General features: G+C 39.3%; 2 protein-coding genes across 6 annotated transcripts in view; both read left to right on the top strand.

Moving 5' to 3' along the window:
• TUBB1 (tubulin beta 1 class VI) overlaps positions 1-22,954 on the top strand; it is a 340,778-nt gene that overhangs the window by 279,612 nt on the left and 38,212 nt on the right. The window lies entirely within an intron of this gene.
• FAM217B (family with sequence similarity 217 member B) lies at positions 395-8,977 on the top strand. Of its 4 annotated transcripts, none has more exons than XM_071760256.1 (5): positions 395-514; positions 1,908-2,113; positions 3,205-3,310; positions 3,401-3,483; positions 3,763-8,977. In XM_071760256.1, exons 2-5 carry the CDS (start codon positions 2,019-2,021, stop codon positions 4,949-4,951), a joined length of 1,473 nt encoding a protein of 490 aa, XP_071616357.1. In that variant the 5' UTR covers positions 395-514; positions 1,908-2,018; the 3' UTR covers positions 4,952-8,977. The 4 variants fall into 4 exon arrangements, with proteins under 4 accessions (XP_071616357.1, XP_071616360.1, XP_071616359.1 ...); XM_071760258.1 differs by having other exon boundaries at positions 426-514; positions 1,908-2,108; XM_071760257.1 differs by lacking the exon at positions 395-514 and adding an exon at positions 541-975.

Below are 22,954 nucleotides of genomic sequence, written 5' to 3'. Positions count from 1 at the left end.
CACACTGGATGCTGGGCGACTCGCAGGGGCTGCCGAGGCAAGGGAGGGCTTGGAGGCTGTCGGGCGGGAGGGAGCCGGAGCCGAGGCTGCTGCAGAGGCTGGAAGGAGCGCGGGGGCTGTCGCGAAGGAGGTTGTCGGGCGCGGCTGGGGTGGCAGGCTCGGTGCTGTGGCTGCAGCGGGACGAATCCGCGTTTGGGGACTCTACAGCCCACATCAGCTGCACAGCCGCCCCTCCACCCCGCGGCAAGGCAGGGAGATGCCCACCCTGCCCCTGTGCCGGCCGCAGCTGAGCAGCCGTCAGCAACCTCCGTCCCGGGCCGGTCCCCCCGCTGGCCTCGGGGCTCGGACCGCGGTGCCGAACCCACCCGCACCGGGGGCGCACGCGCGGAGCCGCCCTCGCCCCGCCCCTTCCCCGCACCGGGCCAACCGAGGGGCCTGTGCGCGCCTGCGCAGTGCCCGCTTGGCACCGCTGCCCGCGGGCCGCCCCGGGGTACCGGTGTCGGCTGAGGCGAAGGTATGTACCGGGCAGGGGCTGGCGGGGCCGGCGGGCGGCTGGATGGCGTGGAAAGGCAGAAAAAGCGCGGCGACGGTCTGTTAATTACCGAGCGTCCTTCGGGCGACGTGGTGACGGAGCGCAGTGGCAGAGAGCGGCGGGAATGGCTGGTGCATCCCGACAGGGAGCGGGGCCCGGGCTCGATGGCTGCCCACGGGCATAAGCTGCCATGGCACAGCCTTTCATCGGGGCTCGGAGCCGGCAAACCAGATTGCAGCCGCTACTGCGTGACATTGGCACCTGGGGGATGCGCGGCAGTGCGGGTGGTGGCGGTGGCCTCAGACCGGGGGTCCCCCTCTTGGGGTCTGACCGGCCCGGGGAGCCAACAGCTTCCTCTGCCCGACCCCTTGCTCGGCCGCGGCGGTGAAAGGCAGAGAAACATTGAGGAAATGTCAGGATCAAATTTAAATACGTATATATAGGTGTGTAAATACAGAAATAGCTTTGCAACAAAAGTAGCGGTGCGTGAGGAGAGGTATCTTGGTTCTAGTCATCTGTCACCTTTTGCAAATCGCATCCCTGGTTTGCAGTTCCTTGCATTCCCTGAAATGCAGTTTCTGGAAAACAACAGAATGCTACAAATCCCGCTCCGGGTATTTTTAGTAGGAGTTCATGAGTACTGAGAGATTTGGTTTGGAAGAAAAAAAAAACATTAAGTATCTGGTACGAAATTTGCATGTATGAATGCAGGAAGAGTGCATTTTCTGACAAAAAAAAGAACAACTCCACATGCACGGAACGCGAGCGATTGATCATCTGTTCTTGCTAAATTAAGAGCAGAAACACCCACCACCATTTGGCTGTGATACTTGGCTCCAGTCAATACATGTAATGCTGCGCAGGAGGAACAAAATGATGATGAGCACCTCACACAATGAACCGTAGCTCTTCTGGCACAGCTGCACCCCCAGATATTTTCCTGTATTTTGCCAACAATCTTTCAGGAACGGGCGTTTAAACCCCATGTCAAGAGCTCAGGGGGTTGCGGGGCGGCTGCCCCCCGGTATCAGTCGGGCCGTGCCGGGTGGCTGCAGCAGCACCGCGGCTTCCCGCAGCACTTCCCGCAGCACAGCCGCTGCCTCTCATCCCGGACTGGCCCTGACTCTACAGCTTTGGTGGCCGTCGTGTCCCTGGAAGGGGAGCAGGGATGCCTTCCCTGCTCCACTCCCCTCAGTGCCCCGAGTGGTGGCAGCTCGGCATGGATCCGAATGCTGCAGGATCCCATTAAGCAATCGCTGGGGACGAGGACAGCCGTGTCCCGGTACCGTTTGGTTGCTGTTTGTGTTTGTCTTACTCCTTTTAATATAAATCATGTCGGTACTAATCACATGGTGTTTGTTTACTGCATGTCTAGGACGTGGTGATGTTTGCATTTGGTATGCTGTGTCCTACGAACCCAAAATACTGGAGTCGTTTGAAGATTATGTAAAAACAAAGGTGCAGATACCCTTTAAGAAGAACAGTGATGGGCCCAGGCATTCAAGAATATCCCTTATTACTGCACAGAGAGACACAGAAAAAGGAAAGCCAGATCAATGAAAACCACAAAGGAATGGTAAAGTAAGGAAATTATGTTATGTGAGTTGCAGAAAGCTCAAAATACTGTATATTAGTTAGTAAGTGCATGGCTCTTAGATGCTCATCCTCTCTTTGATCCACTGCAGCAGACACGATTGTGCTGTGTGATCGTGCAGGTCACAAAGTGGCAGAGGTGACTGCATCAATCCTGGAGGCACAAGACTTACTTGCCTTCTTTTATAAGCTCTTCAATTGGTGGAATCGTGTTTTTTAAAACAAAATCTGACCACATGGATGTGAAAACTATGAATAAGATGCACAGCATGACAAATTAATGGATTTGCAGTCAAACTAATTTAGGTCAGGAGGGCACAGTTTGTGCCTATTTGAAGATGGCATCTTAATGCTTCCCTTTTAAAAATGAATAATATTTCTTGTTTGTAGAACAAGCACTGTTTCCTTGTTCTTGAGGAGTACACTAATGTTTCTGTGTGCTTACACAGGAACGTGTCTGATTTAATTGAGGAAATATATATTTTTGTTTTAAGCTGTCCAGATCAGTAATGCCATTCTTTTTTGCTTACATATGAGTTTTTCTCCAACTAACATTTTCACAATCCAATATAACATGAAATGGTGAAGTTTGTTCATGCCTTTGTTGTGAACTTCATAGGAATAATCGTTTAAATTCTGTTGAGAGTATGCATATTTGAAAGGCAAAAAAGATATGGCTTGCAGTAGCCATATTGTACTTCATATGAATTTTGTTATATTGTAGTAGGACCATGTGCCAGGTAGTACAGAAATCAGTAGTTAAATTTGTAGTCTCTAATATTTGCTATTTATTATCCCCAAAGTAGCTTTGGGATGCTTGCTAGAGGAGTATGGCTAGAGGCCAAGTTCTATTGTTATGCCATCTGATTGAATTACTCACTTTTGCATTAGTAGTATAAAAAATGAAATGTGACCATGGCATAGATTTGATTAAGAATGGTTGCAATCAGCTGTCTTTTTTTTTAAACTGAATTATACTCTCAACTTTTATTGTATTCAATAGCTGCAGTTCATCAATCTGATGATTGCAGCTGTTGCTATTTGTATGTGATTTTCTGTTTAATCCTTGCTAATTACAGTAATGGAAAAAGCCATCCAAGCACCAAAGGACTAAATAAACCAATTTCTCATGTGAAGCCATCTCCTGGAAGATTAGGCAAAAATGTATCAAGTGCCATTGAAAAGGTAAAAAATTCTTTGATTTTGTTTACAGAGAAATGGTACTTAGTCTGTGTCAGTTTCTTAATAACATCACATACTTTCATATTTTTTCAGACTTCTGACAGTCAAGATGGTAGCCAATCAAATACTTCTAAGAAGGGAAGAAACCAGCTGGATGACAATACTCAGTCAAAAAGGTCGTTTTATGCTAAGATGGTCTCTTTAATTTGTAGGCAATTCAAACTGGTATATAAAATGCTTGTGATGGAATCATGGTTTCTCTGTCTTGCCTTTGACTCAACTGCAGTGTTATCTCTGCCAGAAAATGCTAATTTTACCTCATTGCAAAGTTTCCATGCCAATTCTAGTTTTATTCATAAAGATCCATCTACTTGAAGGTGATAGCAAGACCTTTGTAAACTGTTGTTCCAAAGACATTAAACATTCTGACAGCATATGACCTTTCTTTTATTTAGGATCATGAGTGTTTGCCCATCCCTGCACAGAGCACAAGGACCAAAGAGAAGTCTCCCAGAAAGAAGGCAAAATGAATCTTTTCTGCATGGGATTCCTCCTAGCATCAAGGGCAGCACACAAGGTAGCTTCTGTAGGGTTAAAGATGTCCCAATGCAACATTTCTATTACAGCAAAAAAGAACAGTTGGAAAAGAATTACCAAGATGTTGCTGGAGCTGGTCCATGCTCTTCTAAATGGCAAGAAGCCTCTGTAGATGAAATGTTTCTTGATTTTGAATCAGTACAAATTATTAAAGAAGATGCTGAAGATGATAGTGCCAGTGACCTCTCTGACTCAGAAAGGATTCCCATTCCCCCATCTCCCTGCACACCACCAGAACTCATTCTCAGAGCTGAAGAAATTGATCCGGTTTGTTTAGAACACGTTCCTGATACAGGATTTAAAGAATCAGAATATTACTATCCAGACTTCCTCCCACCTCCTTTCAACTCGTGGGACTTGAAACAACTGGCCATCTTTGTTAATGTAGAGGGTAAAACTGAGTTTCAACCAAAGCCAACGGGATTTCTTGAGAAATACATTGATCGCCTTTTGCAGCTGGAATGGCTGCAGATGCAGACTGTGCAGAATGAGAAAGGAAAAGCAGCCAAAGCCAGGCCACAGACTACTCCTGGCTCCATCCGTACCCTGAAAAGCCCTGGCAAAAGCAAAGCATTGCTCAGCCCTTTGCCTAGCAAGCAAGGGGTTCCCCAAGAAAGAGTTACAAAGCTGCCCAGAAGCTATCCAGGTCCCAGGGGAGATTCCTACTGTGAAGAAAGTCACCGGTTACAGTCTCATCCAGGTCACTTGAAACTTTCTGAGAGAACGGGGCAGGCACTGCCTGCTCAGAGACAATCTGGTGAAGTAAGGAGTGAACTGAAAAAAAAACCAGCTCCAAAGCAACAGTTTCACAACATGCAGCCCTCGGAGAACAATTCTAAAATTCAAAGTGTTGGTAATATCAGACCCCCTAAGCAACCTCCAGTATTTCATGGTTCAGCTGCTCCCATCAAAGGCTTAAAAACATACACGAGTACAAATCCAAAGAAAAATGGCAATACCAACAATTATGTTCCTTCTAAAAAGCCAACAGTAGACAGGAAGATAAAAACAAATGGCACAAAGCAAACATTTTGCAAATTTAAATGAAGAAAAATTCATTAGTAAATGATGATGCTTCTTAACTGCTAGGAAGCATTTGGCCAGTGCAGAAGGGTGTTTTCTTCATAGCAAGATTCTGAGAAAGTGTGTTCTTGATGCATGGTTCTATGTCAGCACTGTTCATTTCAATACATTTGATCTTAAGCCAGCAAGGCCAGCAGAAAATCCTTTCACTGAAGGCAAATGTTTTCCATTGGTCTTTCCCCAAAAATATTTTCAGTTGTTCAACGAAGATAATAATAGGCAGAGTAGACAAATCTAGAGAAATATCAAATTACAACATGTCCTTCTGTTTGCACCAGTTGAAGTCCATTGAAATCTGTGCTGTTTCTTATGCTTACCTTGGTATATCTGAGGGAATAGGACCCATGCTCTATTTTTGAGCAAATGTGCTATTTTGTGAGTCAGGTTTGATGGTGGTGTTTGCTGATGGAAAAGGGCTCAACTGTTCTATAAAAAAAAATTGAGCATGCTTATCTATGCAAAGTCAAACTAACGCTTCACAGAAGATGATGAATTGGATATTTTTTTTTTTTATGCTTTAAATTATTTTTTATAGAAGAAGAATGGACATAATGTTTTGAAATATTTTAATGCAGAAGGGATTGTTTTTAAGACAAAAACTTACTAGGGAGCAGACAACTTCTACAGTGATAGATTAAGAAAATGGAATGCATATTTTTATACCCAGAAATGTCCAATGTGTGTACAGACAGCTTTCCTTAAAGTTCATTTTGTAAGGCTCGTTGCTCTGTGTTATTTAGATGGAATGACCAAATTTCAAATTGCACATGGATATTTATGGTTAATGCAAAATAAGTTGATTACTAGAGACTCTGTGGCCTAATTTTCAGAACTGGTAGCCTCTCAAAAATAGACTCTTAGGAAATGAATGTAGAGACTGCTGTAAGTTCAGGGAAAGATATATTTTGGTACAAAAGATACCTATTTTCATTCACCTATTATTTATCCTGTGGTCCACTCTACTTCAGTTAGCTTCTTGTTTCAAGATTGAGTGAAGTGACATTGAGAAACATCATACTGGACAGAAACTGCATCTCCTGTGTCTGTGGGATACAAGAGAATGTGAAGGATAGCTCTGGGTATTCAGGTATCAGTTCAGCTGCTATGATTCCAAATCAATCACAGCAGCTGGGGACATGATCTTGATAAAAGATGAAATTCTAGAGGATATTTTGTACTTTAATATGAAATACTGAGCACCATTAACCTCAGCCTCAGTCACCAATCCCAGTGAACTGTTAGGAGAACTGAGCTGAGGTCTGACAGATCAGGTAGTACAAGTGCATCCTTGACATTGTGAAAGAATGTAAAAGTAGCAAGAACCAAAAGGTACCTTGTGTATATAGTTAAATTGCACTTCTCTTGTTGATCTCATCTTGGTTTTAAGATGCTTGGCTGTTTCTGTTCTTTCATTGTGCCTACCAGATATTCAGCTTTGTAAAATTTCAAAGCATGGATTTATATGTAGTTTAAAATGTGAGAATATTAATAAATGTAATAAGCTAGAGTATTTTACAGTACATAAAAACATTGCTCAGGAATAGTCTAAAAAATATTTTTAGTGTTTTTTTCCTTGTCTACTGCAGATCAAATGTGAGATTTTAAATTGTTAAAGGAAACAAATGTAATATACATTATTACATTTCCATATCAGTATTTGTGGGGTTACAGTTCAAGTGAATTGTAGTTGCATGTACATTCAGCTGTATGGAATTTATGTTAACCTAAATCTGACATGCTCAAAGATCAAATAAATTGGCTGTGTCAGAGATGTGGTGAAATTAGAGGATGGCATTCAACACCAGCAACTGCAGAGCACCAGCACATTCTAATTGTTGCTATTTCATCCTTTTGCTTTGTTCCAGACCCATCATGTTTTTCAGCTCTTTTTTTTTAGGTTCTTGCATCTGGTGCTAGAATTCCCAGCTCTGACCAGATTCTACAAGCTTTCTTCAGTCAAGTTTTCCTGATTCACGTTAACAGTACTGAAAGTTGGCAGATCCTCTCTTGCCAAGAGGCACTATAGTGCATGGTTTTAGTACACTGTTTTAGTGCAGTTAGAAGCACCAAAAGCAAGGTAACCAGGATCAAGTCAGTTGCCAGAATAGGAGTTTTCTAGAGCAAATTCTGCTGGACACAGTAATTAATTTAAATAAACTTTCCTCTGAAACATTATTCCAAATTTATGCTTTGTTAAGTTACAAGGAGGTTGTAGGAACAGGCACATTTTGCATGATCACTTCTGAAAGAATAAATAGTGTTTCAGTCAGCTTGACCAGAGCTAAGGTGACTGGCACTGAGAAGATTTTTCTCACAGAACTAGGATATTTTTCTTTTAACGTAGTGCTTATGGTATGATGGATAGGAATGTGTTGCTGGAGACTGAGAAGTTAAGCAGAAAGAGATGGTGATGCACTTAAAATAAATCTGAATGCTTGTTCATCACTAAGCTCTGGATGGATCTGGCCAACTAAGTTCATTGCGTGATAATCAGACAAGTCTCGTTTTTGTTCATTGGTTTAGTAGTTCTTACACAGTATTCTTTGTTCACATACAGAAATAGAAATTTTGTGTTTGCCCCAACAAGCAGCTCTTAAGAGTTATCAGACCTGCAAGGGTTGGATTTTATCCTGCAGCCCTTTAGTGCCCATTTTAACTTGACTGTGTTCTGGGCCTGTAGACCAAAAGAGCTCCTTTTATTAAAAGGACTGTTTTATGATTTCTTCATTTTGTATTGATGGATCTTCTCTTCATAAGCACTTATGAAAATAGCAGAAAGTTTCATTCCATCAAATATATTCATTTTGGGATTAAAATACTTCATAGCACAGTGTTTGTATGGCTGTATATATTTTTTCAATGTTTAGCAATAGGATCATATGTGTGTCTAAGCCTAGAATTAATGATGCTTCTTGAAGAACAAGTTTACTGAGATATTTAAAGAGTAATTATTTTTTCTAGATAATTTAAAGTTTTAATGTTCTGCAGTACTACCTGCAAAACAAATACACTCAGGTTCCATTTTAAATAAGCAGCCAAATTCTATTTCAGTTATGCTAGTGTAAGCTTTGAACAGCTCTTTGTTTTCAATCAAATTACCCTGTTACAAAGATGTGAAAAACCCAGAATTTTACTCCAATATATAAAAGCTGTTTTCCTTAGCAATGCTATACTATATTTTATATGCATACCATGAACAGTTGTAAATTGATACTGTTTTTCTGTTGACACATTTCCTTTTTCCCTGTTATTTACATCTCTGCAGTGAAATACTGTGGTCAGTTAAAAGTTTTACCTCTCCCTGGGCTCTTCCCCCTCCCAGTAGCTTTCAATCATCTACAGCAGTTCTGAAGCTCCTGCACAAAGTCTCCAGATCCTCATTCTGAAGCAGGTACCAAGTTTCTGCAGTTACTCCTTCTGAATTTGTGTTCCAAGGAAGGGTTATTGTGTGAGCAACACGGACCATTGTGGGAACAGGGGCTTCACACCTTCCTCTAGTGGAAGGTAGGAAGACTCAAATCAAGTCCTACTGAAGGTTCTGTGTCCTAAATCACTAAGTGACCACTTGTTAAGGCTGATAAAGTGGACTGTGTTTTTCCTTGCAAATGAGAGACAATGTTTGATGATAAGAATTCAGGGTAGGGGGATAATAATAATGCTTCTCACAGAGGCAGGGAATCATCCTTTCTGTGTTTCATTTATGGTTGTTTCAGGTAACTTTTATCCTGTATTTGCTATTTAAATTATTTTGTTACAAGTTTGAGAGTATTTTGACAGTGTTTTCAGTCAGTATGTCAAATCTTGATCTGATATTGTAGTTGAAATTTCTACAGTTTGGAATTGCCTATGATGTACTAGGCTTTGCCTTATTTTAAAGGTATTGAGTCTTTGTTGCTCTCATTGGCATCAGTGTGTTTTGCTCTGAAAAATAATTTGACAGACCACTCTGGAAAGACTGAAATTCAATAAACTGAGAATTTGCAGCCCAGCGGTTGATGTTGGTAATCATGCATTATTTTTTATTTGAACAATATGTGAATATTTTTGTTAGTAATTATTGGGAAGTGATCTTGTAATTCAAAGTTACTGTATATTTACTGTATTAAAAGTGAAATAGTTACCTAGTTGTATTTTTTTTAATTATCCACAAGGTGGCACCTGTGAGGCCAGTCAAGAGGGAAAAGAAAGGAATTGTTTTTATAGAAGCCAGGACCTTTCCCTTACTCTGCCACTCAAGTCTTCTTTCTGACATGGTTTATTTTTAATTTTCTTCTTCTTTATGTATGTAAAATGGAATTTTCACAAGCTGATTGGGAAGTTCAGTCTGGTGTTTATATCATATTTCAAGTAATCATTTACAGGACCTGTTCTTGGTCCAAAATCTGAAGTAATATAAAAGCACTCCTGGGCATGGCAGATAAAAGTAGGTCCCATGAAATGAGAAGTTCCTAGGAAATGGCACTCCCAAGTAACTGGCAGGGAAAGCCTCCTGTTAGGTGTAGGATGGTCATAAAGGTGCAGTCATTGATCGTTTGTTTTGTGCAGTACTGGAGGTGGACATTACAAACTGGAATGAAAACCTGCCAAAGGAGGACTGACTTTTCCATTGAGCCATTTCAGTTTTACAGAATCAACTTCATTTTAATTTTTTTTTTTTTTTTTTTCATAATTCTTTTGAGGAGGCAGAAACCTTTGCTTGTCCTCTGGGAAGCTCAAAGAGCACCCAAACCACAGCTGGTAGTGAAAGAAACTTAGATTGCAATAAGCCATGGTGGAGCCAGGGTGTAAACTTCCAAGGACCTTGGCTCGGTTGCAGCTGAGAAACGGGAAGCTGCAACCGAGCTCACGCTGTTAGGGGTCCCGGGCCGGCCCGGATGGTCCCGGATCCCGATCCCGGCTCCCGACGCTCTGCGCTGCCCGGGGGGGAGAAGTCCCCGGCACCAAGCCGGGTTCTGCAGCCCTGCTGGGCACCCCGCGCCCCATGGAGCTGCTGCTGGGTTTATAACAGGGTTATAATGCTGGCATCTGGTGGCTGTTGGTATTATTACACTATTGTAAATGCTGTAAATGCTAAGAAATTGTTGACAGAAGACTGGTTGTGGTTATTTCATTCAGCTGCCTTCCCTAAATTAGCTACAAGTGAGCATGATGAAGAAATTCATGGGTTTCTTCAAGCACCACTGTTAAAACATGACTTGATAAGAAAGGGTGGTATCAGATTTCCCATATGTAAACCAGAGGTGTGTTAGTTTTAAATTTTTGTTGTTTCTAGCTATCTGAGTATGTGCAGTTTGCTTAGGTTCACTTATGGCATGATGGCCACCAGCTTTACAATACATGAACGAGGAAAGAATAACTCAGAAGGTAGTATTTTGCCTTTAGGTAAGTTATACAGGCAAGAAGAGATGGAATTAGTCACAATTTTTACTTCTCTCACAATTCTGAGCTAAAAGAAATAATATTTGCCTAAGGCAAGCACTAAGTCTGGGATCTAATCCACTGCTATTCTTTTTCACAGTTTAAACAATAAATAATGCTTTTACTCAGGTATTATGAACTAATAATTCAAGGTTGGAAACTTCAGTCAGGTGTGATAACAGAGTTTGGCTGAGTTTTCCTAAATGCCAGCAGCAGGATCTGTTTACTCAGTAATTCACTGCTCTGATAAACTCTCCTTAACTTACACCTGCAGATGGAAGACTTCAAACCAGGCCAGTGATTTAACAGGCTGCTAATAGCAGTGCTAATAGCTGCTAAATTGTAGCAAGATGGGGGTTGGTCTCTTCTCCCAAATAACAAGAGGAAATGGCCTCCAGTTGTCCCTGCATATTTGGTAAAATCTCTTCCCGGGAAGAAATTGTCAGGCACAGGCTGCTCAGGGAGGTGGCTGAGTCACCATCCCTGGGGGATTTCAAAGGTGTAGATGTGGTGCTGAAGGTCAGGGTTTAGTGGCAGTGTTGGGTTGATGGTTGGACTTGATATTAAGGGACTTTTCCAATCAAAACGATTCTATGATTCTAATAATCAAGAGGATGTATTTTTGAAAATTATTACCTTGTTGTTAAGATTAGAATTGTGTTGTATTTTGCTATTTCTTCTGATAAGTATGCAAGATTAAAAATAATAATGAAAATATTCTGTATGTTTATTGTTAATGCAATAGCATGCAATGGCATACTGTGCTTACAAGCACCAAAACATTAGATGTGATCAGGTGCATGGTTGCTACTGCCAGAAAAAATGTCTCTCTTTTGAATGGAAAAAAAAAAAAAAAAAGAACAATTTTAATTAAAAGCTATTGTATAGCATCTGAGAATGTTCACTGAGGGTTCTAACAATCATCTACAACGTGCCCATAAAGACAGCAACATTCGTTATTTCATTTTCTTCATGGATATGTAAGACTTAAACACACAAGGATAATTTAAAATCCCAGCATCATTTACTCCAGCATCGTTGTGGAGTAAATATGTAGCATTTACACCTAAAGAGCAGAAAGCAAGGCTGAAGGAGCTCCTTGGCTGACTGCAGTCACACAGAAAGCTTGCAGCAAACTTAGGCACTGTGCTTTGTGTTTATCCTCTCTTGCACCACTAGTCCTGACTTTTGCAGCAGCTTTCTGTGTCATTCCTTTTCACCAGACCTGAGGAATATTCACTCTGCTGTGGTCATTTCAAACCAGTTCCAACTCAAACCATTTTATGTCTTGGAGTAAATGTGGTTGGAAGTAACAAATAGTGAAAACATTTTGCTTCTGATGAGGCACACCACTAAATTACTACAATCAAAAAGGATCATTTGGAGGCTTTAATGAGGCACACAATTACTAAGAAGTGAAAAAGAGAAATAAATTGTCCACAGAACAGCATGGGAAGGTCCATTGCCTGGGGGACACCACCAGGGCTGGTGTCAGAAGTGGTGTCTGTGCAAACACAAGTGCATTAGTGATGGCCTGGGTTTGTGCTTTGCTCTTTCACAATGGGAGAGGGAGGGTGTGAAGCCTCTGGTTTGTGCAGGGTCTGCTTTAAACCAACTCCCTTCGTGGCTTGCTGTTTTGTAAATGCTGGTGATGGGCTATAGTGTTTCAATTACCTGTTCACAGTGAGAGGTCTAATCATGATACCTGTGAATCCCCATTACTTCTGCCCCTGCTGTGCCCAAGTCAGTGGGAGTCCCAGCAGCACAAATGTTTATCTCTGCACAGTCTTCATCTCTGTCTTTGTTTTGCCTCATTTATAAAAATCTTACTTAAAAGTAAATGACACACAATCAGTAAAAGGGAAATTAATCATGCTGGAACCAAACTTCTGACACTGAGTTTTAAAGGAAACAAGAGAGACTGATGACAGGATGGTCCTACAGAGAGTGGATGTCAGCACGTTAGCAATAAAATCTTTTTGTCTCAGACAGAAAGCATTTCCCCTGTCTGCTATTTCCTCCACTCTGATGAGCAATGGCAGATCCCCTGGGATCTACAGGATGCCACAGAAGGAGTATTAAGTTTTAATCAAATCTTTCTGTGCCAGTTTAGGGTCATTTTCTCCCTTCTGAAGGATCCATTTGTCCTTATTAAGGTATTACAAGGAGTCATTTAAAGGACAGAGAAATGACAAGAGATTTTATAAATGAAGGGTAAACCACGTGCTGAGTGGTTATATAATTAGCTCTTTCTATTAATACCTTAGGTGGTGGTGTATTTCACAGTCCTAATAATTAAACTCTCAGTAACAGAGTGTTAGATTAGTGTTTAAAAAAAAAACAAACAAAAAACAACCCACAGGCCAAGCTGGGGACTTTTCTCAAGGTTTTCTGCATAAGCAGAGCAGATATTCCAGCACTTGGGGTAGTGGCAAAGATTCTCAGCTCACTTCAAAAGCCACTATCACCTTCGAAGAAACTGAAAATGTTTTGCTCTGAGGGATAAATCTCTACATTTCTTCTCCTCTGCTTGTGCCACGTTTCTCCTGCTGAGGAGAAACCCCAGCAAACCCCAGTTTGCAAGCTGAGTGTTCTGTACGGTGGAAAATGAAGCAAACTAAAACTACAGAAGGCAGCAAAGGCCCTTCAGCCTTCTTCCCTGTCCCTTAGACAGATGTAACCATCCCATGCCAGATTTGGCAAGAGTAATTAAATGCATAAATAGAATATCAAAGTTAAAATTCCAGAAGCTCATACAGCATCACCTTGTCTTTGTGGGCTCTTCCACCAATTGCATCAGAATGGTAACAGTGTCACAGTTGTCTCCAGTAAGAAATGATGCAACATGACTAAAATCTATTCCTTCTCTCTGATTATCCCCAGATGAAAACCCAGTCTTTTGAGAAAATGAGGCTCTCATTGGTAAGACATCAGTATAAAAATTATTTTTTTCATAATAAAATAACTTCCGTAAATGTAACAGTATTGTTGGAACCACACAAAGATCTATTTTATATAATCTACTGATTATAATAGCTGAATATATGTTATTAATAATTCAGAAGGTTATGATTTGTTCTCAGTTCTGTAAAATAATAAAGAAAATTACTTCAGTGATTCAATTAGCAAATTATTTAAAGGAACTAATAATTATTAATGCCTCTTGGTAGAGATTTTTGCGGTGTAAAGACAGTTCTGTAATTATCCAGAAGATGGCATAAGGAGGCCAGTTACTGACTTTCAGTCAGCAAAAGTAAATCTAAGGAAGGCTTGCTAATAACCTTATCTTAAAACAAATCTACTAATAAAAATGTATATTTTTTATATGGTCAGTGGGAGCAGAGTTTAATTTCTTAAAACAGCCCTTTCCTCATCAGCATCATCCAAGTAAAGTACCACTTAATAGTTATACAACAGTACTAAGAAAAAGGAGTATGAGGAAGCTAATTCAGAAATCTTAAACTATATTTATGACTTTTTTTGCCTTAGGCTATGTCCATTATATAACAATCATTCTGTTTGCCCACTATTTCTTTTGAGGAGGAGACAGCAACAATGACTGATAAGAAAGATATCACTGTATTTTGTACTTGTACTCTGTCAAGCTGATATTTTGTTTGCTTTTCAAAGTTTTATTCAATTAATTTCTAAAAGTATTGAGAATATGGGAGAGTACATTTACACCAGCAAATGAACACTTTCAAACACAAAAAGTGGATTTATATTTGCCCTTCCATATGTAACTTTCTACAGGAACAATTTACATATTCCAGTATATATTTTCAGTATTCCTGTAAATAGAAAAGGTGCTCTGTGCACTGCAGTAATTGATACTTCAAAGAAGAAAAAAAATAAGGGAGATCAGTTTCTCTCTCTTAATTCAGTAGTTCTAAATGTCTAAATCATGGCTTAGGAGACATGTGACAGCATCATCCTGTAGTTCTTGGCAGTATAAATGTACTTGAATTAGTACAAATTTTTCTAATCTGAAATCTGCTGTCTGTCATACTGCAGTTATTGTCCAGAAGTGAAACCATCCAGAAATGCAATTAAACAGCCAACCCTTCTTGGATCTTGGATCAAATCCTGATTATACAGATGCTAAAAGTGATCTTTATGGACTCTATGTTCACATATTTTTTTCTAGGCATTTGCAAAGGGCCACAGAATGTCATAGTTGAATCTTCCTCTCATGAAAGGCCAAGAGCTGAGTTAGTAGAGTTGGAAATCAGCTCTGAGATGCAATAGTTCAGTTATGTAGGGAGATGTGTAAACAGGTGGCAAGGCAAGCATCTCATTTTTAAGTTCTGAATTTATTCTAAGGAAGCAGTAAAACATTAGAAGATACGAGCATATTAATATAAAAGAGAAGAAAAAATATTGAACTTACCTATTTCTTTCAGAACTGTAGACCACCATGTCAACATCCTTCCTAATTTCCATCAAATATCAATGAATGTCAGTCTACATATTACATGGGCAGATGGCATCTTTTATTCCTTGGTAGAGCCTGAAACAAGAGATTTTAGTTCTGAATTAGGGCTCCAAGATGCTTCCAAAATAAAACTACTAAGACACAGAACTTGAAATTGTGCTTTTGATTCTTTTTCCAATGTATTTTGCAGGGTACCTGTGGAAGGGCATTTATCCTGCAGCGTTTGCCTCCTGCCCATAATAGATTTACATAATCAGAGATGGGAATCTCACATTTTAAAAAAAACATTTTTTTGTTTTCAAACATTTGGTTTCAGAAATATCAGCTGTGGCCAGGACTATCACGTAACTGGAAAATCAGTCCAGTTCAGCTTGCCACTTTGCAAAGAATGCAGCTGAAGTTAATACCAACACCATGAACCTGTTTAACTGGATTACATTTAGAAGAGATGTGGAAAAGAACAGAATGTCATTGTGGAAGATGTACCAACCAATCTTCCAAAGAACATGGTACAGATTTTTCTATGAAAAAAGAGTAACAAATGTATTACAAGGCAGTAGCACTCACAGCTGTTACTCGCAAAAAAAGTCAACATAAAGAAATGGCTTTTAGTGTAGAAACTGGAGTGTATTCCAGATGCTGGAAAGCTTCAGACTCATGCTGTAACTGATGGAAAACCAACAGAACCTGTCATCTTTGTGTTATCTTACTGACAGTATAGAAGGTATTTTCATTTAGAAATTCATTTGAAAGTAGTAGTGACAAGTGAGTTCCTGTTTCCATCTCTGGTGGATAAAATTTCTTATCTCAGTGCCTGATCCTTCTTTCTGTTAGACTGGGGCAAATCAGGAGTGATTCCAGTAAAGACAGTGTGATCAAATGAGGCTGGGGGAAAGGATGGAGCCCCATATGTTTCTTGGTCAGAGCATCCTGACTGTGACCAGGACATTCTACTTACAAAGCATTACACAGGAGGAACCATCTCTCTTGTTGAAGAGAGGACCTTTTGGAAAGTGTATATTCAAAAGGAAATAAAGTTATGGAATTTAGGAAAACAAGCTAAACTTTCCCAACCATGTCAGTTGAGAAATCTTGGACTGTAGAATCTGGGCAACTCCTTATTCAGATATTCCTAGAAATTACAGTATATATCAAATCTAAGATGGAATGAGCAAGAATAAAGAATTTTGGAGTGACTCAGCACTAAAGCTAAAAAGACTTAATATTGCCTCTTGGCAGTGCACTGTACTGGGAAGAGAGTAAAGCAAACTTTGACATAAATGCTCTAGAGAGGTACTGTGTTTCCAGAGCAAGCATACTTCTGGAGATTATGAAGGGTTTTGACTGGACAGTAATAGGAAACATCTAAGTATCCTAAACAGAAATATGAAGTTTTCTTTAACTGATGCTATGCTGATCTGCTGAATAAATATTGTCTTTTGGTTTTTCACAATATTCAGGTTTATGAGCCAAATGACAGCAAGGAATGGATGACATTTTTAATGTGCTGAATAAATATTCATCAGGATATGCATTTTTTAAGCCAAAGATCCAATATTATTTATAGGCTATGCTTTCATGTAGAGAAGCTAGTTATATCAGAACTGAGGAGGAGATCTGACACCCTGCTATGAAGTTTCTGGATATTTCTTAACAAGACCAAGATGGTGGTGAAATAATGATGTGCTTGACTTGAATGGGGAGTGTGGGGCTTCAACACCTCTGAAACACTGAGATTTATTTCAGTGTCTTGTTAAACTTCAGTAGTTAATTCTAGGCATCCAAATAGTTCATTCATGGTACTTAGTAAACAACACAGAGAGAGACATTGACAGAAACAGGCAAACCCCCCAACCAAGCACATTTACTGACATAGAATCCTAAGATCTTTGAATGCAGGTGTTGTCAACTTCATTAACGTTTATTATTACTTGGAATTTCATCTAGGTCTCAAAACACAGACTACATTCTTTATATATTTTGGATTACTGTGAGAGGGGAGTGTGAAAGGTGTGTTTGAACAGGAGTTTAAATCTTTTCTCTGAAGGCAATCCCTGCAATCAACAAGTGGCAATTGACACCAAAAGGAACAGCACAGTTCCCAGTACATGTTTTTAGCTGTCATATTTTTCATGAGCAATTTTTAGAACAGTATTCTAGGAATTAATTATCTAGTCCCTTACTAAGATTTAAAGTCTTCAGAAAATGTACTTCCAGGATTTGATTATCAGGTTATCAGGAAGGCTTATGTAAAGCCAATAGCAACAGTCTCTCCTTCCCCCAGCTCTACTCAGAGCCTGCTCTCAGAGTCTGTGCTATTGTGTACATTCTGTCATTATGTGTCTCTAAAAATGAAAAATAGGTCAAGAAATTGCAAGGTGAATAAGTTAATACATAAAGGATTATTGTATTACAGTGCTATACAACTGAATATCTTCTATTTAATTATGAGGCAGTAGAGTCCTTACAGTGTGGTGACATTAATCATTACACTACTGAAACTTTGTTACCATGGTGTGTTTTTTAAGAGGAAACTCTTTTAAGATGTAAATTAACTTTGTCTTAGAATTTCCCTCCTCACACCCTCAGCCAAGCAGTAATCACTGTTTATAGGCATTATGTCAAAAGACCATGTTGAGCTGCTGGAGCAACTCAGAGACCTTATTAAACATTCCCATAATAGCTCTCACCATCCTTCTTTTGGCCCCACTGCAAAGGCATTCAATTTCTTCTCTGTCTCTACACAGAGAACATTTTGCAGTGACAGCTCTAAGGTTTAATATCTTTTGTCAAATATGAATTGTAAAACCAGCCTTGGTCCCTGCCTTTGGCCAGCCCAGCTCTCAGGACAGCAGAATGGGTCTCCAAACCCTGTTTGCTCTTTCCTCCAGATCTCACACCAATTGTAGCTCAGCTGCCAAGGGAAAGTCCCTTTTGTGCCCATGCAGATATTTATTAGAATTTGCTCCTGCAAAATCTCTTTATAAAGACCACAAGACAAACTGGATTTTTACCAAGTGCAGATCCATCTCCATCATGCCTAACTCTTGGTTTTATGTCCTAATGTATAATTTAGATTCTTCGAAAAGGACAACAGTAGTGAGAAGATGCACTCGAGTATTTTATGGAATCAGATCAATTTCTGAGGAAAAGGAGCAAGCTATAAAGTCTGTGAGGTTTTGGATCAGGTCAAGGTTAGAGACATTGAGGAAGCATTTCTGGGCTGGGCTGGGCTGAAGGTTTGCTGAATAAATGTGGTCAGGGAGCAGATAAGAGAAAAAAGTGTTCTGGATGGAGAAACTGGAGCAGGCAGTAACATCTTGTAGGCAGGAACCTGTAATTGTAAATCTATAGTAAAGTCAGCACTCCCACATGCACACAAAGCTGAATTTTCCACTGAGGTAAATTGAGTCAATTATCCTGATTTGACCATAAAATAGTCCCTGGAAGGAAGACTGGGTTATTATTATGGCTACACTACAAATATTGTGTGATTGTGAAGGGTAACCATTTTGTGCTTTCTGAACTGAAAGACTATTGTCAATAAGTTACAGTTAGAATTCATAACAGAGCCTGGGGGAGTCAGACACTGAGATGCCATTGAACTTCATAAACAGCTGAGTGCTGACATCCTTTAAGCTCCTCTTGTAAATCCTTCCCTTAAATTACAAATCTGGCCTGTCTATTAGATTGAAAAAAAGGCTTTCAATAAAGTATGGATCCATCCAAAATCCTTTGTTTATGAGATGCTGATCAATATGTATTAAATATACATATGGCTTTTGGGTTAGCTCATGACTTGTAAAATCCTTTGACCTTGAACTGTTTTCACTTGTTATTTTCACTTTTTTTTCCTTATTTTCTTTTGCCATCTGTCTGAACCAAAGTTCTCTGACATAAAAAAATTATAGCACCCATTCTACAGTCATTGACTCAGACTCTTAACCAAAATACATAAACCTCTATCTTTTTTTGCTTTCAGGCAAATCTCTCTTGTAGAACAGTTGCAGAGTTCTCTGTGTAGTCACTTGAAGTCCATTTTCAGATTCTAATCTCTCACTGGAGTGAAATTCAAAGGACAGTGGACTGACTAGAATCTCTTGAAACTGTCTTGCTTTTTGTCAAACTCCAGCATTTCTGGAGCATCTTCTGTTTGGAGTCACATTGCCTTGTCCCAGCCCTCAGACAAGCCATGCCCATCTTTTCTTGGCATGGAGGTGCCATTTGGCTTTGAAAAATGAACTGCATGGAAAAGACTGTGCCTTTACACAACCTCTTCTGTAGCAGTTGGTCAAGAAACCCTCTCAGTAGTATTTCCTGAGATAAAAGAACTATTTCTAAGGGTGCAAAATGATAAGTCTGTCTGGCATATACAGAACCTTGCACACACTATGAAATCCAGCTTCTCCTAACAATATTCCTTTAGTATTTGTCTTTGCACAGTCACTTGAGGGCACTCTGAACACCACAAAGCACATTTTCTGAAAATTACCCGGGTAAGGAATTTTTGGCAGGTGCCTTAAAATCTCTTTTTCCAGCCTTAGTTCACTGAGATGATTATCAGAAATATAACCATGTTTTATTTTTCTAAATATCAACACTGTCAACTGCTTCAGTACTTTTACTTTCTGATATTAATCAAGGTTTGACCATAGCACACCTAAGGAGCCTTTAGAACAAAAACCAGTGTCATGGTACTGGGAGATGTCATGGTCACACTTTTAGATTCCCTGAAGCTCTCCACTTCTACTTATTAAAACACTTGCATGAGCCTGCAGGACAGCTGATGCAAGAAAAATTATTTACAAAAATTCCTTCACTTGCAGAGAAATTTCAGTCTATTTTCTATGTATTCTGTCAGATGATTTACATACTTTAAGTTAGAAATAAGACATTGGCTTTGACCAAGAAGCATTTGTGGGTTTTTTTGGTATTACTGCAGACTATTCTCTTTGTTCAGGTGTGCTCATGTTGTTAGGAATTTTTGGCAGCTCCGAGGCTGGGAGTGTGCAGTAGGTGGCACTCACTCTTTTGAGAAGACAATATCAGTGCCTCTAATAGGAAAAAAGGAAAGGAGCCTGCTTTATCAGTTGCAAAATTAACAGCTCAGAATAGGTAGTCACTAACTGTGGATCAATTTAATTAGTGTTCTGCCAACATGTGCAGTCAATCTTTTGATCTATATCCATGTGCATATATCAGCTATACCTATCTTATGGTTTACAAACTGAGCACTGTAAAGAGGAATCAGATTATCTGACAGGAGCCCTCACTATGCTGGGATTAGGAGTTGTAATTCATGTTAAATTTACAAAACATATATTCTATAAATGCTATCTATGTTGTATTATAGCTCAAACATTTGAGTAATTCCCTGTTATATGTGTCCTCTGACAGGGATGCTTGCAATAAATTTAGACAACACCAGAATATAAAAGGATAAAAGCCCTCTGTTCAATATAAAGTGGGGGCTATTAAGCAATCTTTACTTAACAAGATGCTGCTGGAAACCTGTGCAGGCATTTAGCAGTGTATAAGTCACTCCTCAGTTTGCACCACTTTTCATTTAAGATACAAATACCTCTGTATCTTCATAATCTTTGCCTGAGAACTCATAGAATTCTTGGAAAACCCTATCACAGAGCAGTAACAAACTCCAGTTGCTCACTCTTAGCTTGCCTTTCCAGGAACCTAATGGAAAAACTAAACATATTTTGTTTGACAGGTTAACTGTTAAGCCTGGTATGAAAGTGCACACAGTTGTTTTGTACAGTCACAATAGAAACTGATTTTATAAATGCTGCATACAGGGTTGGCAGAATGAGAGTTGATACTGATATTAGAAAGTTAGTATAAATAAAAATAATTATTACATCTGTGGGTATAGGTCAATTTAAGAGCAATATACAGGAAGATAATATATTTTCCCCCCCACAATGTCTTGATGGAAATGTGAATTTTATAAAGGATTCAATTGTTCCATGTGTCAAAATTAGGAAGAGGTGAATTCTACCAACTTTATGGTGTTTAAGAATGCCACTAGAGCAGCTGACACTGCAGCAGAGTTGTCCATGACAAGACTCTTTTTTCATGCATGTTTTTATGTAAATATAAAGCCTAACAACGGTACAACAAATGTTCTTTAAAATCCATACTGAAGCAGGCAAAAAATTACTTGCCATATTATTTGTCCACATGAAATGTTTTTACTTCCATATTATTCTTATACTGAGGACTAACCCAGCTGTGAAACAAAAGAGCTCTCAGCAAACTCTGAAGTTGTTTCCCCACTGGCTGGGGGTCTTGTGCTTCTGGCTACTCACATGTAACCTATCACAGCTGCAGAGGAAGATACATGGATTTCCTGAGCTCTCTCCTCTCCTAAAGAAAGTCTCCCATGGTATTAGAAGACCTATTCCTGTCCTTATTTATGACCTGGTTTTTGAAATGGAAAGGTAGACCAAAGGTAGATGATGGAGAAAGAGATGAGGTGAGATGAAGGAGCTGCAACTTGGCTATCATACAGCTCAGATCTTCTGCAGAGGCATTTGGGAGCATCTGTTTGTGACTGAAAAAAAAAAGATACCATTGACTTGCTGGGTGGAGAAAGAAATCTCCTTTGGAGAATACCCAAGTTTTGATGTTTTATACAAACCTGATTATACTGTCTGACATCATTGATGTTGACAGCAATTGTAAAGTGAATTTCAGGAGATTAAGTGTATAGGGGTATTGAATATTTTTTAATAAGCCTTTTCTCTTAAATTCTGAAGAAAAGGAACATGATGTGGATGTAATAATGGAATCTGCCTGTCAAAATAATGACATTGAAAAAGCTTTTATTTGGTACATATATCATAGAAATGCTAACATTATATCTATGTCCCGTGTGCCAAATATATTACCACAGCAATAAGTGGAGAAGCATCAGCAGGAATACAGTATATAATGATACTTAAAATCCCACATATATTGACACTGATATAAAACTAACAAGGCGAATGAGCCACATTGCATCAAATAGGTTGTAAATTTCTAGTAAAATTTAATATTTTTTTTCTTTGTTTTAGCAAATTTCTTAATAGGAAATTATTAGAAATTCAAATTCTTTTATGTGCAGCATTACAGAATCCATTTCCTCCCCTTAGCAAACTTGATCATATTGTAGATAGAGATACATATATCACACAGCTTTTCAGCTTGAGGTTTAGATTTTCCTTGGCTGGTTGGACAGTCAGATAGAAGACAAACATAAGCTGATAGCCAATCAAATAATTGCTAAGCATTGTAGTCAGAAAATTATATAACAGGAAACATAATGCCAGAAGGGTTGTGGGAGTTAGAATGGACCATAAACCATGTGGCAGTCAACAAGGCCACACTGCTACAGGTAAATAAAAAAATGAATTCCATTTTGTTAAAATGCAGGTCGTAATTATTTAGATGCAACCAGCAGTAATGCTTCAGCTGAAATTCATGCTGTTGATAAAATGAAGAAAAACCAGAGGAGAGGGACTAGAAATGGCAGTAGATATGACCAAAACACCTGGACCAGTTTGCTGGAGACTTTAGCAGATGAGGATTCTTTTCAAATATGTTGGCACTGAATTGTTCCAGCTCTCTATGGAAACTAGGATGAGAAACATATAATTTCTCTTTCATTAGGGATAATGAAAAGGGTCAGTTTTCTAATGTTAGCATGAAAACAGGTCATTTTAGGATGCAGTGGAATCATCACATTGAGTAATTTAAAACAGTGGTAAGAATGCTCAAAATATACCTGATCATCAGAAGGATGCACTAGATAACAGGTACCCAGATTGTTGCTTGTAACCTGCAAGGTCACTGCAAATGTCTTGAAAGAAACATGGAATTTCAGAGCAAAGATTAATTTTTGATGCCTCTAAGGGTAAAATATTTCATACTTTAAGTATTTTAACACAGGTTAAATAACTGTTAGGTCAGGACACTGGCAATGGAGTCTTTTTTTTCTTTAACTTTTTAAATGGATTTTTGCAAGCAGTGACTCAGCTATTTTCTTTGTTTTTTGCATGTACACACATAAACCAGATTATATATTTGCAGGAAATTTGCATGCCTGAAGAAGAATGACT

The sequence above is a fragment of the Heliangelus exortis genome, chromosome 16 (assembly GCF_036169615.1).
Source record: "Heliangelus exortis chromosome 16, bHelExo1.hap1, whole genome shotgun sequence".
Taxonomy (NCBI): domain Eukaryota; kingdom Metazoa; phylum Chordata; class Aves; order Apodiformes; family Trochilidae; genus Heliangelus; species Heliangelus exortis.
This window is presented reverse-complemented; position numbering and strand designations above follow the sequence as displayed.

What these genes read in the sequence shown, in the direction of transcription:
- FAM217B (XM_071760256.1), top strand. Translation starts at nt 2,019, where the DNA reads ATGGGCCCAGGCATTCAAGAATATCCCTTATTACTGCACAGAGAGACA. An exon ending in AACCACAAAGGAATGGTAAA is followed by an intron (nt 2,114 to 3,204) that starts GTAAGGAAATTA and finishes TGCTAATTACAG; the next exon opens with TAATGGAAAAAGCCATCCAA. An exon ending in GACAATACTCAGTCAAAAAG is followed by an intron (nt 3,484 to 3,762) that starts GTCGTTTTATGC and finishes TCTTTTATTTAG; the next exon opens with GATCATGAGTGTTTGCCCAT.